General features: G+C 43.8%; 1 protein-coding gene across 2 annotated transcripts in view; it reads left to right on the top strand.

Moving 5' to 3' along the window:
* The window catches only part of GLI3 (GLI family zinc finger 3), a 269,151-nt gene that overhangs the window by 198,201 nt on the left and 58,648 nt on the right, over window positions 1-12,302 (top strand). For both annotated transcript variants that reach the window (XM_089917837.1, XM_022593050.3), the window contains 3 exons: window positions 5,022-5,235; window positions 6,201-6,314; window positions 8,349-8,489. In XM_089917837.1, the coding sequence (XP_089773963.1) occupies window positions 5,022-5,235; window positions 6,201-6,314; window positions 8,349-8,489 (469 nt within the window). The remainder of the gene's footprint in view (window positions 1-5,021; window positions 5,236-6,200; window positions 6,315-8,348; window positions 8,490-12,302) is intronic.

The following is a 12,302-nucleotide window of genomic DNA, read 5'->3' as shown; positions in this document are numbered from 1 at the left end:
ATTTGAATTAATTTATTCTGGCTTTCTTTTTTCTTCCTTTTATAATTTTTCAAAAATTTTACTGGAGTATAGTTGATTTACAATGTTGTTAGTTTCAGGTGGACAGCACAGTGATTCGGTTATACGTATACATATATTTGTTCATTTTCAGATTTTTTCCCATATAGGTTATTGCAGACCTGTTCTCACTGTTGTCCTAGAAGACTGTTTCTCCAAGTGTTCTGTGGGGAACGCTAGTCTCTAAAATCTCCAAATGTTGCTATGAACCGTATCTGGGGTGGGACATTTGGAACACACATTCAAGTATTAAACAGTTCCAGGGAACCCCGGGGCTGTATTCCTCAGACTCTATCACCTTGGCACTTCTTTTTCCTTTCCTCCCTAACACTTACTTTTGGGTGACTGTGTTAGCACATTGCTTGGGAAGATCTGGGCCATCTGACACTTTCTAGCGATCTTATCGATTAAATATAGATTAACAGTTGCAAGTCACATTCTTATAAATGTGTGTTTTTAATTATCCCATCTCTCATGTAGTCATCTAGAAGAGAAGTAAATGCTATAAAAAATTTTTTAATTATACTTGATTAAATGTTGAGTGAAGAGAATTCAAAAATCAGAACATAAACTTAATTGCTCTTCAGTTGATCCAGAGAAAAGAACAGGGTGAGCAGAAATGTAAAGGCTTTGAGGTCATAAAGCTCAGGTGGACCATGTTTTAGACTAGACTGTGTCCGTCTTTTTTTTTTTTTTTTTTTGCTGTACGCGGGCCTCTCACTGTTGTGGCCTCTCCCGTTGCGGAGCGCAGGCTCAGCGGCCATGGCTCACGGGCCTAGCTGCTCCGCGGCACGTGGGATCTTCCCGGACCCGGGCACAAACCCACGTCCCCTGTATTGGCAGGCGGATTCTCAACCACTGCGCCACCAGGGAAGCCCGACTGTGTCCTTCTTGAGAGGAGACAGAAGCGATGTATAAAATTTTTCAACAATGTCAATACTTTGTATTTCTAGGAAATTATGGAACGAATACATGAACTGTTTAGGAAGATTTTTTTTCAGGGCTTCTAAAAAGAGAATTTACTTTTCAGAGAAAATTCTGACCTCTGTCAACCAGCAGTCTGTCCTCAGCAGCTGAAGTTCTATAAAAATGCACAGAGGACCTTTGTACTGTTACTACCTTTGTACTGTTTTATAAACACGTTGTCAAATTGCTTTTCTTTGAAGTGACTGTTCTGAGTTCGGTATGCAGAATAATGGCCCCCAAAGATGTCCACATCTTACTCCCTGGAACCTGTGAATATATCACCTTACAGGGCCAAAAGAATTGCGTAGCTGTGATTCAGTTAAGAGTTTTTGTTTGTGTATTTGTTTTTTTAATAGTCTTCGTAGCAGCTTTGTGTGTAATAGCAAACCACAACACCCTGAGATGCAGCAAAAGAACGCGCATAGAACATATAAGGAGCGTACATAGCAAGCGTGCTATACTTAGACTCTAAGATACTATTCAGCAAAGGAAATGATTGGAGCTCAACTAAATGCAGCAACATGAAAAGATATCACAAACACAATTGTGACCAAAGAAGCTGGACACCAAAGGTTACCTCCAGAGGTTACCACGTAGACTTTAACACATCTGAACTTACAGTGTGTGGCCCAGTTTTCCCCAGTTTTGAACTTGCCAGTGGAATCATGCAGTAGGTAATCGCTGGTGTCCAGTTAAGGGTTTTGAGATGAGGAGATGATCAGGTGGCCCTAGTATAGTCACAAGGGTCCTTATAAAAGGGAGGCAGGAGGGTGTTGGAGTTAACAGGGAATCAGAGGAGGAGGTTGGGTTGAGGTGGGACCGTGAACCTCGGATGGAAGCAGCCTCTAGAAGCGGGAAGAGGCCAGGTGCCAGGGATTTCCAGAGAAACGCAGTCCTGCCCACCCATCTGAGAATTCTGACCTCTGGAGCTCTAAGGTGGCAAGCGTATTTTGTTTTAAAACAACGAAGTTTGTGGTGATGTGTTGCAGCAGCAGCAAGAAACTCATACCTAATGGGGGTGGTTCGGTCACTCACTGACTCATCTCGAGGGGCTGCCCCGTGCCAGGCAGTGTTCCGGGCACCAGGGGTCAGTGGGGGACAAGACAGACCAGAGCCCAGATCCCCTAGACCTTCCATTGCAGAGGGAGGGAGAGAATATGGTTTCAGAGAGCCTCATCCTGCAGTGAGAATACAAGTGTCAAACAGCAGAGCATCATGGGGTGAGGAGCTGCAGAGGGGGCCTATTTTGATGGGGGCCTCAGGCTTAGGAGGCCCCTGTGTCTGAGGAGGTGACATCTAAGCTGGAATTTGAGTGACCAGAAGGAAGCAGCTAGGCTGGCTTCTGGAAAGACACAGCAAGTACCGGGATGCGGAGCTTAGGAAGACAGCTCACTTGGGGTCAGAGAGCAGGGGATGGTGGCCCCGATCCCCTGGCCCCCCCCACCACCGGTGGGAAGTTCTCGGAGGTTCTTTCCATGCATAGGCTTTGTAATCCAGAGCAAGCAGCCTTCCTTCCAGGAGCTGACGGCAGTGCCCGCTCTTGTGGGGTGACACGAGGTCTTCCCCTGTGTCCACTGTTGCCCAGCTCTTTGCACGCAGAGGAGAGAGGGTTTCCCTTAGCAGTCCCTCCTTATGAATAATCAGGGACTGCTAAAAATCGCTGGTCCATCCTGTATGTTCTCATATCCTTTGGAATCTGATAGTTGACATGGATTTTAGGGAAGGTTTATTCCTGTCCCCTGGTTTGACCAGCGAAAACGCAGCCCCAAAAGGGGATGTTACCCACATGGGTTGAAAGCTGTCGCAGCCTCTCCTGCATCTGAGGTCAGAGACTTTGCACCTGGGGACGGGGGCTGCAGCACCAAAGCTGGTCCTTCCTTTTGTCTTCTACATATTTTTAAAAGTAAAAATCGACCTACTCTGTCTGGCTATTAACATTTGTAAATTGCATTACATACAAAACTGAGGGCATTTTCTGCCTTGTGAAACGTTTTCTCGAACGGTCTGGCTTCTTAATTGGGTCCTGACTTTTTTGAGCCCCCCAATATTAGGCCCCCCAGAATGAGAGGTGTACATGACCCAAGGGGCCCCCTTCCCAAGCCCACCTGCTCGTTCAAGCTCATGAAACTCAGGAAAGATGCATGGAGGTTTGTGCAAAGTCCATATCACATTATAAATATGTGTGTAGTGGGGTCTTTTAGTTTTCCTTTGTTTTTTTAATGAACAGAATAAGGTAGTTACACTTAGTAATACCCATTCACCAAAAGGAAAGGAGGGGGGGTGGGTTAAATCATTGTGTTTTTTGATGAATGGCTTGTACACCAAAAAATAAATTGGACAAACTGGCATAGAGCTCAGTGAACATGAAATCAGCTATTAGAAGAAAGCTTGTGAACAAATTCTGAGGCAGATATGCATCTTTTGATTAACGCCCTATCAATCATCCACACAGCTACCTTAGCTAAGTCTTGCTGTAATCATTCATGGTTGCTTTCCGAAACACTGGCAGAAACTATAGCGCTGCAGAAACAGAATATTATTAGTGATTTCTCCCTAACTTACTGTGAACAATGACTGTTTTCACCAGGTTTCTGCTCTCCTTTATTAAAGAAATACAATACAGAATGAAAGTTCCTCCAAGCCCTGCGAAATTCTCCTAGGGTATTCTTAATGATATTCAGTCTTAAATGGGCAAGCTATTGTAGTGCAAGGTTCTCCGTAGGAATAATAGTAATGTAATCCCATTGAAACCACCTTTTTATGGATTGTAGTCAAATGGGCAAAACGTGGAGTCACATTAATGAAGGGAGTATGTCTTCAGCGTTATTACTTAAAGTTGTTGAAATGGTTTGAATTTTGTTATTGTAATTATTATAGTCTCAGTTAATGCGCTTAACAGCAGTAGTAATTAACCCACCAGATTGGGAAATTTGCATGAATTCTACCTTTGACTTTGCAAGAAACCCTGATTCTTTCTGGGCCTTACACAGCACGATGGAGAGAATACCTACGTATATATATATATATATTTTTTTTTTTTTTTTTTTCCCACTGAGTGTTTTTAAAGGAAGAAATTTTCACAAATGCCATTACAGTGTTTCATGCATTTTTTTTAAGCCATCGGCAAATTCCTCAAGAGCGTTTCATTCTTTTAAGAGGATTGGGTTCCTAAACTGTGGTGGTGCAGAGGACGATTTGGCACTGCCTACTAGTCCAGAAATCCTTAGGTGATGGTGTGACTTCCTTAGAACTTCCTGTAGCCTGGGAAATACTCCGGCATAATGAAGTGGTGACAGGCATTAGCATGTATAATGGGCGTTAATAGACATTTAATGCTCCTTAGCTGCAAGAGGGAGCGGATGCTCTCCCATTGGAATATTCTGCAATCAAAGCCCCATTGATCACCGATTTCAGCCAGGAGAGGTTAATCCATCAGCTTCTGTAACCAGACGGCACTGATGGAAATTCTTTAGGTGGCATTCAGGATGAACCAAGCTTTCCATCTTTACAAACAAATGAGTGATATGACAAGCATGGTGTTCAAAACACATTTAACCAATTGATTTTCTTTCTTCTTGTAATAAGATCTGGAGACTTATGAAAGCGTGCAGGGTGAGCATAGATGAAAAGAATTGCTCCGTGCACGGGAACATGTGGGATGCGGAGCTGAGAAAAGTACTATAAAGCATGTAGTCACCCATTCTCTTTGTTATAGAAAGTTTGTTATTGCAATAAATAGTTGTTATTGAGCCGATGCCTTTTGCTTCCGTTCTGCTGAAGTTTATCTCAGGTCTGCGTGTCTGTTCCAACGCCCATGCGTGTCCTGTCTGAGCCGTCAGCTTTCTCTAGGAAGTTTCGAGATGTTCGTCGATCATTTTTACCTTCTAATTTAAATGCACAGCCCTGATGCGATTTGGGGACAAAAAGCTAGGTATAAAGGTGTGCTGGTCTCTGTGTCCCGTGTCAGTGATGGTTTTCCCTTTGTTTCCCACCCGCAGCCCTGCCCTGAGCTTCACCTACCCTTCTGCACCCGTGTCTCTCCATATGCATCAGCAGATCTTAAGCCGACAGCAGAGCTTAGGCTCGGCCTTTGGACACAGCCCTCCGCTCATCCACCCCGCCCCAACTTTCCCGACACAGAGGCCTATTCCCGGGATCCCTACGGTTCTGAACCCTGTTCAGGTCACCTCCGGCCCTTCCGAGTCCTCACAGGTGAGAGAGACAGCTCGATGACCTGGTCTGTCTTGGGAATCATAGAGGAGAGCCATGGGGCCACATCAGCTACGAATACGCGCAGGCCAGTGGCATCCTCACCGCTTCCATACTGCAGCCTGTGGTCCCAACCCAGGGCTGTCATCTTCAGATTCTGTGCCGTGTGTATGCTCCTCAAGAAACGAGAGCTTCTTCCACTAGAGTCATTTTAGCCTCGGTGGAAAAGCAGGCTGCTTGATCGGGCTTCCCTCTGACCCTGTGCTGTCTATAGCCCGTTCAGTAAAAATACATCCCCTGAGTGGGTTCCTGTCATCTGGTCCCTTTCCCCTGCACTATTAGAGTTCGTTAAAGCCTGGATCCCAGCTCTTTTCCTCTAGCTTTAAAAAGGCCCAGGGAGTTGCTACTTATGAGTTAAAAACAAAGAGCTGTCTCATGAATGTATATCCTGGCTTTTAAAATATATATATATTGGAGTATGATTGGTTTACAGTGTTGTGTTATTTTCTGCCGTACAGCAGAGTGAATCAGTTATACATATACATATATCCACTCCTTTTTAGATTCTTTTCCCATGTAGGTCATTACAGAGTACTGAGTAGAGCTCCCTGTTGCTATACAGTAGGTTCTTATTAGTTAACTGTTTTATATATAATAGTGTGTATATGTCAATCCCAATCTCCCCTTTATCCCTCCCTCCCCCGCTTCCCCCCTGGTAACTATAAGATTGTTTTCTACATCTGTAACTCTATTTCTGTTTTGTAAATAAGTTCATTTGTACCATTTTTTCAGTATATCCTGGCTTTGAACACATTTTCTGAACTCTGCTACCTGGAAATAGGAGCCATATCTGTCATCATTCTAGTGCCAAGGAAGCTCGCTCTTCTCGACTTGTGTGTTTTAGCTGTGGTCCTGCTCATTGATAAGAACTTAATTTTTGTTTCTGTCCCTGCCAATGTGACCCGCAGAACAAGCCCACGAGTGAGTCCGCGGTGACCAGCACTGGCGACCTGGTGCATAATAAACGCTCCAAGATCAAAGCCGATGAAGACCTCCCCAGCCCGGGGCCTCGGGGCCAGCAGGTGAGGGAGGCGCCGGCTCTGGCTCCCTCCAGCCTGGCGTCTTTTCACAGCATTGGCTTGTCTACCGCGTTCTTGGCCTTGGGCGTTACCCACACATTTAACAAAAGGCCAGGTCGTTTCTCCAGCTCAGAAACAGACACACAAAAACGCAGGCAGCTTTGTGGGATATAAACTGGAGTAAGTGGGTGGATGTGTTTATTGTTGACCAGGGATGTGAACAGGCTTCAGTCCTTGGCCTTGATCTTGGGCCAGAATTACAAGCTCCTGGCTCTCAGCCTGAGCTGGGCAGACCAGGGATATTCCTTATAATGATCATGTTCTTATTTTTTCTTATGTTGCCACTTCCTACTGGCCAGGAGACCCTGCATAGCCAGGAGGGATCCAGCGACAGCTAACCTAACCTAAGGCTACTTAGATTCTTGTTCTTTACCCCAAGTCCTGGAAGGACAAGTTTAAAAATTCCAATCTTGTCTCTGCTGTTACTTAGATCCTAAACCTCAATTTTAAAAAGGTGTAGATTCGGACTTCCCTGGTGGCGCAGTGGTTAAGAATCCACCTGCCAATGCAGGGGACATGGGTTCGAGCCCTGGACCGGGAAGATCCCACATGCCGCGGAGCAACTAAGCCCATGCACCACAACCGCCGAGCCTGCGCTCTAGAGCCCACGAGACGCAACTACTGAGCCCGCATGCCACAACTACAGAAGCCCGGGCGCCTAGAGCCTGTGCTCTGCAACAAGAGAAGCCAACGCAATGAGAAGCCCACACACCTCAACGAAGAGTAGCCCCTGCTCGCCACAACTAGAGAAGCCCATGTGCAGCAACGAAGACCCAACGCAGCCATAAATTAATTACTTTAAAAAAAAAAGAATGTGTAGATTCTGCTCGTAATCCTCTCTTGTAGGTTCCCTGGGCCTGATATGGAGCTCAATGAGTATAATTCCCAGAGATGGGGGTTGGACGAGAGTCTGGATGTCCACAGAATGTGGACCTTGCAATGTTCAGCCTGCTTCAGCCCAAACCTGAGAGTGCTTAAGCCCACATTTCCTTTTTAGGGAGCACTTGGAAGATGGAACGAATGGGTGTCATGGGCTCTGAGAGCCATCCTTCTTCTTGCATGTTGCTGGTTATGCCTAAACACTTGTATACAGCTTTTACCATCTAACCTCAGATTAGATCCCGAATTTACACACCTCATCATCTCCCAGAATTCTGGAAATCCTTTGTCTTTTCATTTCTGCAAAGCTGCCTTAGAAGACTAGAAAAGACTTTACCGACAAGCTTTAGATGCTATGGTTCTTGGGCAGAGAGTGTACGCTTGGAGACCGGAAGGTGAGCCCAGAAGACATCATCCCTGTAAAAATCCACACAGTGCCTCTCACAGCCTCCAGTGGCAGGGAGAACAGAATTAGAATTGGCAGTAAACCATTTCCCTGGATTCCAACATAGGAGAATAAACAAATTAATATGCTGAAAAGAATTTAACCGAAAGAGCAGTCTTTTGGATAAAAGACTACATCACCTAGTTTAATTGCTTTTTTTAAGAGATGACATCTTAGGTTGTTCTCACCTTGGTATTCAGGACAGCAAAGTTTGGCCTCAGTATCTTACCGACATTCTGTTTTGGACCATTGCCTTTAATCACAAGCTAACAACCTTCGAAGGCATATTGAGTAAATCTGAAAAAAATGCACACAAATGATTCCATCTTTGGTTTCGTCAATTCACAAAACCCAGCTGATAGACTTGGGCTCTATTTTATTTTCCCCCCAAAAAATTGCATCCGGAGGAAGACAAGCCTACATCAGGTTTTTCATTTCTCTTTTTTTTTTTTGACTTTTTATCTTATATTGGTGTAGAGTTGATGAACAATGTTGTGATAGCTTCAGGTGTCCAGCAAAGCGACTCATTTACGCATTTTCCCCTTTAGGTTGTTACATAATAGTGAGCAGAGTTCCCTTTCTCTTCTGTCTGCCGTCCCATCGTGTCTGATTTTGTCTCTCTTTCTCCTCCCTTCCCCACCCCTGCCTTTCAGGAACAGCCTGAAGGGACAACCCTGGTGAAGGAGGAAGGGGACAAAGAAGAAAGCAAACAGGAGCCTGAAGTCATCTACGAGACAAACTGCCACTGGGAGGGCTGTTCTCGGGAGTTCGACACCCAGGAGCAGCTGGTGCATGTGAGTGAAGGGGGCCGGGAAGGGGGCTTTACAGCTATGTGACCTTTCCTGTGGGGTCAGCTCCCCTGACCCCATGCTGAGTCAAGTTTCTCAGCTAGCAGCCTAGCAGACTGGAGGGGGCTTGATGACTTTCTGAGAATAAAGAGAACTCTGAGCCACGGTGCTTGACCTGTTCAGTCAGCTAAAGCTGAGTGTAAAATTCAATAAAGTCTTCAAGAGAGAGTGTAATGACTCTGATCCCATAAGCGAGAAAACACTGTTTTGAGTTAGCGACTTTGATGGTTATTGAGTAATAGTAAGCTGGACATGAATTATTATTAACCTTTTAACCAAGTTTGATTTTAACCAAGACCCAGTAGCAATCGAAAAAAATCATAGAGGTGGGGGAAGTCCTTTTTCTCCCTCCTCCCTTTCCCTCCCCGACCCTCACCAGCTAAGGAGTCTCCCATGATTTTAGGCGTCAGTTGGTACTTGCTATGAGAAGTGGGTAATGGTTTGCGATAAGCCGTTAGCACAGTTTCTTGACTTGAAGACAATCCTTGCGGGCCTCACAGTTCCGTGGAAAAAGCAATATATGTTTTAAAATGTGTCTAATGATGTATATTTTTGAAAACTGCAATGTGGTCCGACTGAGAACCTCAGCTCGCCTTCCCACACCAGATTCAGAAGTCTTTCCCGTACTCCCTTGCCAGTTATTTCAAATAATGCAGGGTACCCCCATCTACACACCTGATTAGCCGTGTGTCCTTGGCCCGTGCTTCGTCTTTGTTTGGTACTTTCTCAGGCCAGTAGAATCTCCCTGACACATGGGGCCAGGAGCAGTTGAGATGGAAGGGCATTCGCATCATCAAGGATGACACGATGTCAAAGCACAGGGTTGCATTAAGGCATTAGGATGGTTTGCTATGTGTAGCCCTTTCATAAGCTTTAAATACGACAGCAAATCTGACAGAGTAACTTCCTCGTGACCCCCCCCCCCGCCCCGTCACCTACACACACCATACACACCCCCATTCCATTCTCTTTACTTTTACAGTCACTTTTTATTTTTAGATGATCTATATCGCTTGATAACCCTCCTCCGTTTAAACACTAAGATTATACAGTTCCTATTTGTTCTTATCCTCTAATATATACCACATGCTGCAGTTACATTATAGTGTCAAATATATGGTTTGCCAGGTTTTGAGATCCATCATATACAGAATGTTTTGAGGGCTTAACATGACCTCAGGGTTTCCCCCCACCCATTTCTTTTTTGATCATGTCTCCTTGTAATAGTATAGAGAGAATTCTAGATTTCTCTGCACAGCAAGAAACTAGAAAGTCAAATGTTTTTAATTAAGGTATATTTCCAGATTTTTCCATGAACTTAATTTGATTCTTTCTCTTTAATTTGATGCAAGTGTTATTTTAAGCCAAGCCTGACTTAACAGCCTTTTATTCTTGCTGATTGTTTTAATGGAAACCACAGACATTGTAACACTAAAGGGAAAAAAAAAAAAAAAAAAAAAGCTTGGAAGTTTTCTTTTAATGTGGGGAAATAAACCCAAAGAGGAAAGAATGCCAAGAATACCCTCAGTGATAGAGTGAGTGAACATCATACATGAGAAGAACTGGTGGTACAAAACCTGCCGTCATAAACGAGATGCTGCTGGGCAGCGCTGCTTGCCTTTTAAAACATCCTTCTGAGAGAGGACACGGTCTCATGGTGCCTTTTCTGTGGATAAGTCATTGCAGTTTCCAAGGAGTGCTGTGATTTTTGTTCAGCTGTTAGCAAATGAGGAAGGAAATTCCAAGTCTACATTTAAAAGAAATTGTGTTCCTCGTCAGAGGCCAGCCTTGAGATAACATGTTGGGGGGTTGTGGTTATACCTTCACATTTTCCCTGCCTTGTATGTCACATGAAAGCTTTTAAAAGACAGTGGATACTGCAGGTATTTGTATTTAATCTCAGTGGCAAAAGGTTTTAGGTAGGGATGACGCTTTAATAGAGAGATCTGAGTAGTTTTAAGGCAAGGCTGCTTAACCTGTCAACTAAATGGCCACCATGTTGTCTGCTTTATTATAAAAACTAGGAAATGAATTACATATACACCGGAATTTTTTTATTCCAAGTTGGCAAGAAGAAATTCGTGTCAGGATTAGGAGAAAATCCAATGTATTATCTTTACGATATTAATTTTAGTCTGAGATAAATTATATGAGTTAAGGAAACTTAGTTAAGTGAATTAAAAATTTTAACTTACAATAACATAAATAAAGATGCTGGTTTATATTGCTTATTCTCTACCTTTTTACTCATTATCTGACGTGTAGAAATTCCAAATCTGTACGTGTAAATTGATTTTACTTCGCGTGACAGACATATAAGTGCCTTCCTACTCACGGTGAATCTGGTGGCTTTAGCAGTGGCCTGGTATATTATTTCGTGTAGACTGAATGAATAGCTAGTTGAAATCCACCTAACTACTTGGGTGGCAGATGGAAAAAAGACCAGTGGCAAAAACCAGTTTTTTAAGGACAGAGGAAGCATGAACTCTTTGCATTGCTATGACTCTCCTTGGAGAGAGGACATTTTGTGAACTAGTTGAATTTTCATGCTACAGACAACCAAGAGGCAAGGTGTTAAACCATTCTGATGCTCTGCCTTATTTATAGCCATGACCCATTCTTTTTCCCCCTCTTACAGTTAATAGAAAGATTCATGATTCTTCATGGTTGTCTATCTAGTGTCTGACAGTCCCGACTGCCTGCGAAAGCAAGTCACTATCTATAATTGATATCCTCCCGTGGAATAGGGTGCTGGCTGCAATTGAAGGGCTTTGCTGAAAGCCCTTAAATCCTGACAAGTTCTCCCCTTGTTCTGGTTCAGTCGCTGAGCTGCACGGTTGGAATTCCAGAGTCATTTGAACTTGGTGCAGAAGGGAGACATGTGTTTCGCATTAGCAAATCAGAGTTGAAGAGGAGAATTAGGGACTCGGCCGACTTTGCCCGCCAGGTAGTCTCATTTTCAGCGTAATGCACCCCGTGTTCTCTTGAAAAGATGACCCCATCCCATTACTGTCCGAACAGATGGGCTAAATATTGCCTTTGCCTTCTCGTCTCCTCTATTTCAAGCCCCTGTCCTTCTCCCGTGGTGTGTTGATTCCAGGTTTGCTGTGGGGTCTTTCTCACTGGGATGTTTAATTAATTTCTCTTCCCAGCAAGATAATTATAATTGGGCTTCATGACTCTCCAGCTAGTATTAAATTTGTCATAAATTTACTTCTACGCCCAGAAGCTAAGGAGACAGATGTATATTTTTGTTAGCTGGTTTTTTGTTGTACTTTGTCCCCTTCTTAGTAGCAGTTAAAATAAGAGAGTAAGAAGGATATAGAGTACAAAAATTAATTAAAGTGCTTTCGATTAAGACGGAATTTATTATTGATTTGTCAAGATACCGGCCATTTCTCTTCCCTTGATAGCTGGAAAGCGTATAGTCTAACATCTCAAAATAATTTGAAAAGTCCACACTTCCCCTTCAATCCCAAATGAGTTAGATCCTCTTTTTTGCTGTCGTGCATTATATATTCCCAAACGCACGACTCTTATATCTGATTCTGAAAGTCGTAGAATATCGGTTCGCCCAGTGTGGTTTCTGTTTTTCTTTTGTTTTGTTGGTTTAGCTTTTTTACTGTGGAAAACAACTCAAATTCTGTCTGCTGGCCTTGCTCCTCACAGAGATGAGAAAGGTTTCCCAACCTTACTGAGACCCATTTCCCTCTTGCATTCATTCTGTCCCGGAAGACAGTTCCAGCTCTGGCCCTTGGA

Source organism: Delphinapterus leucas, chromosome 9 (genome assembly GCF_059928025.1).
Source record: "Delphinapterus leucas isolate spDelLeu-1000000601 "Yukka" chromosome 9, BTC_Dleu_Yukka2, whole genome shotgun sequence".
In the NCBI taxonomy this organism is placed as follows: Eukaryota; Metazoa; Chordata; class Mammalia; order Artiodactyla; family Monodontidae; genus Delphinapterus; species Delphinapterus leucas.
The sequence above is the reverse complement of the archived record's forward strand: the minus strand, read 5'-3'. Positions and strand labels throughout refer to the sequence as shown.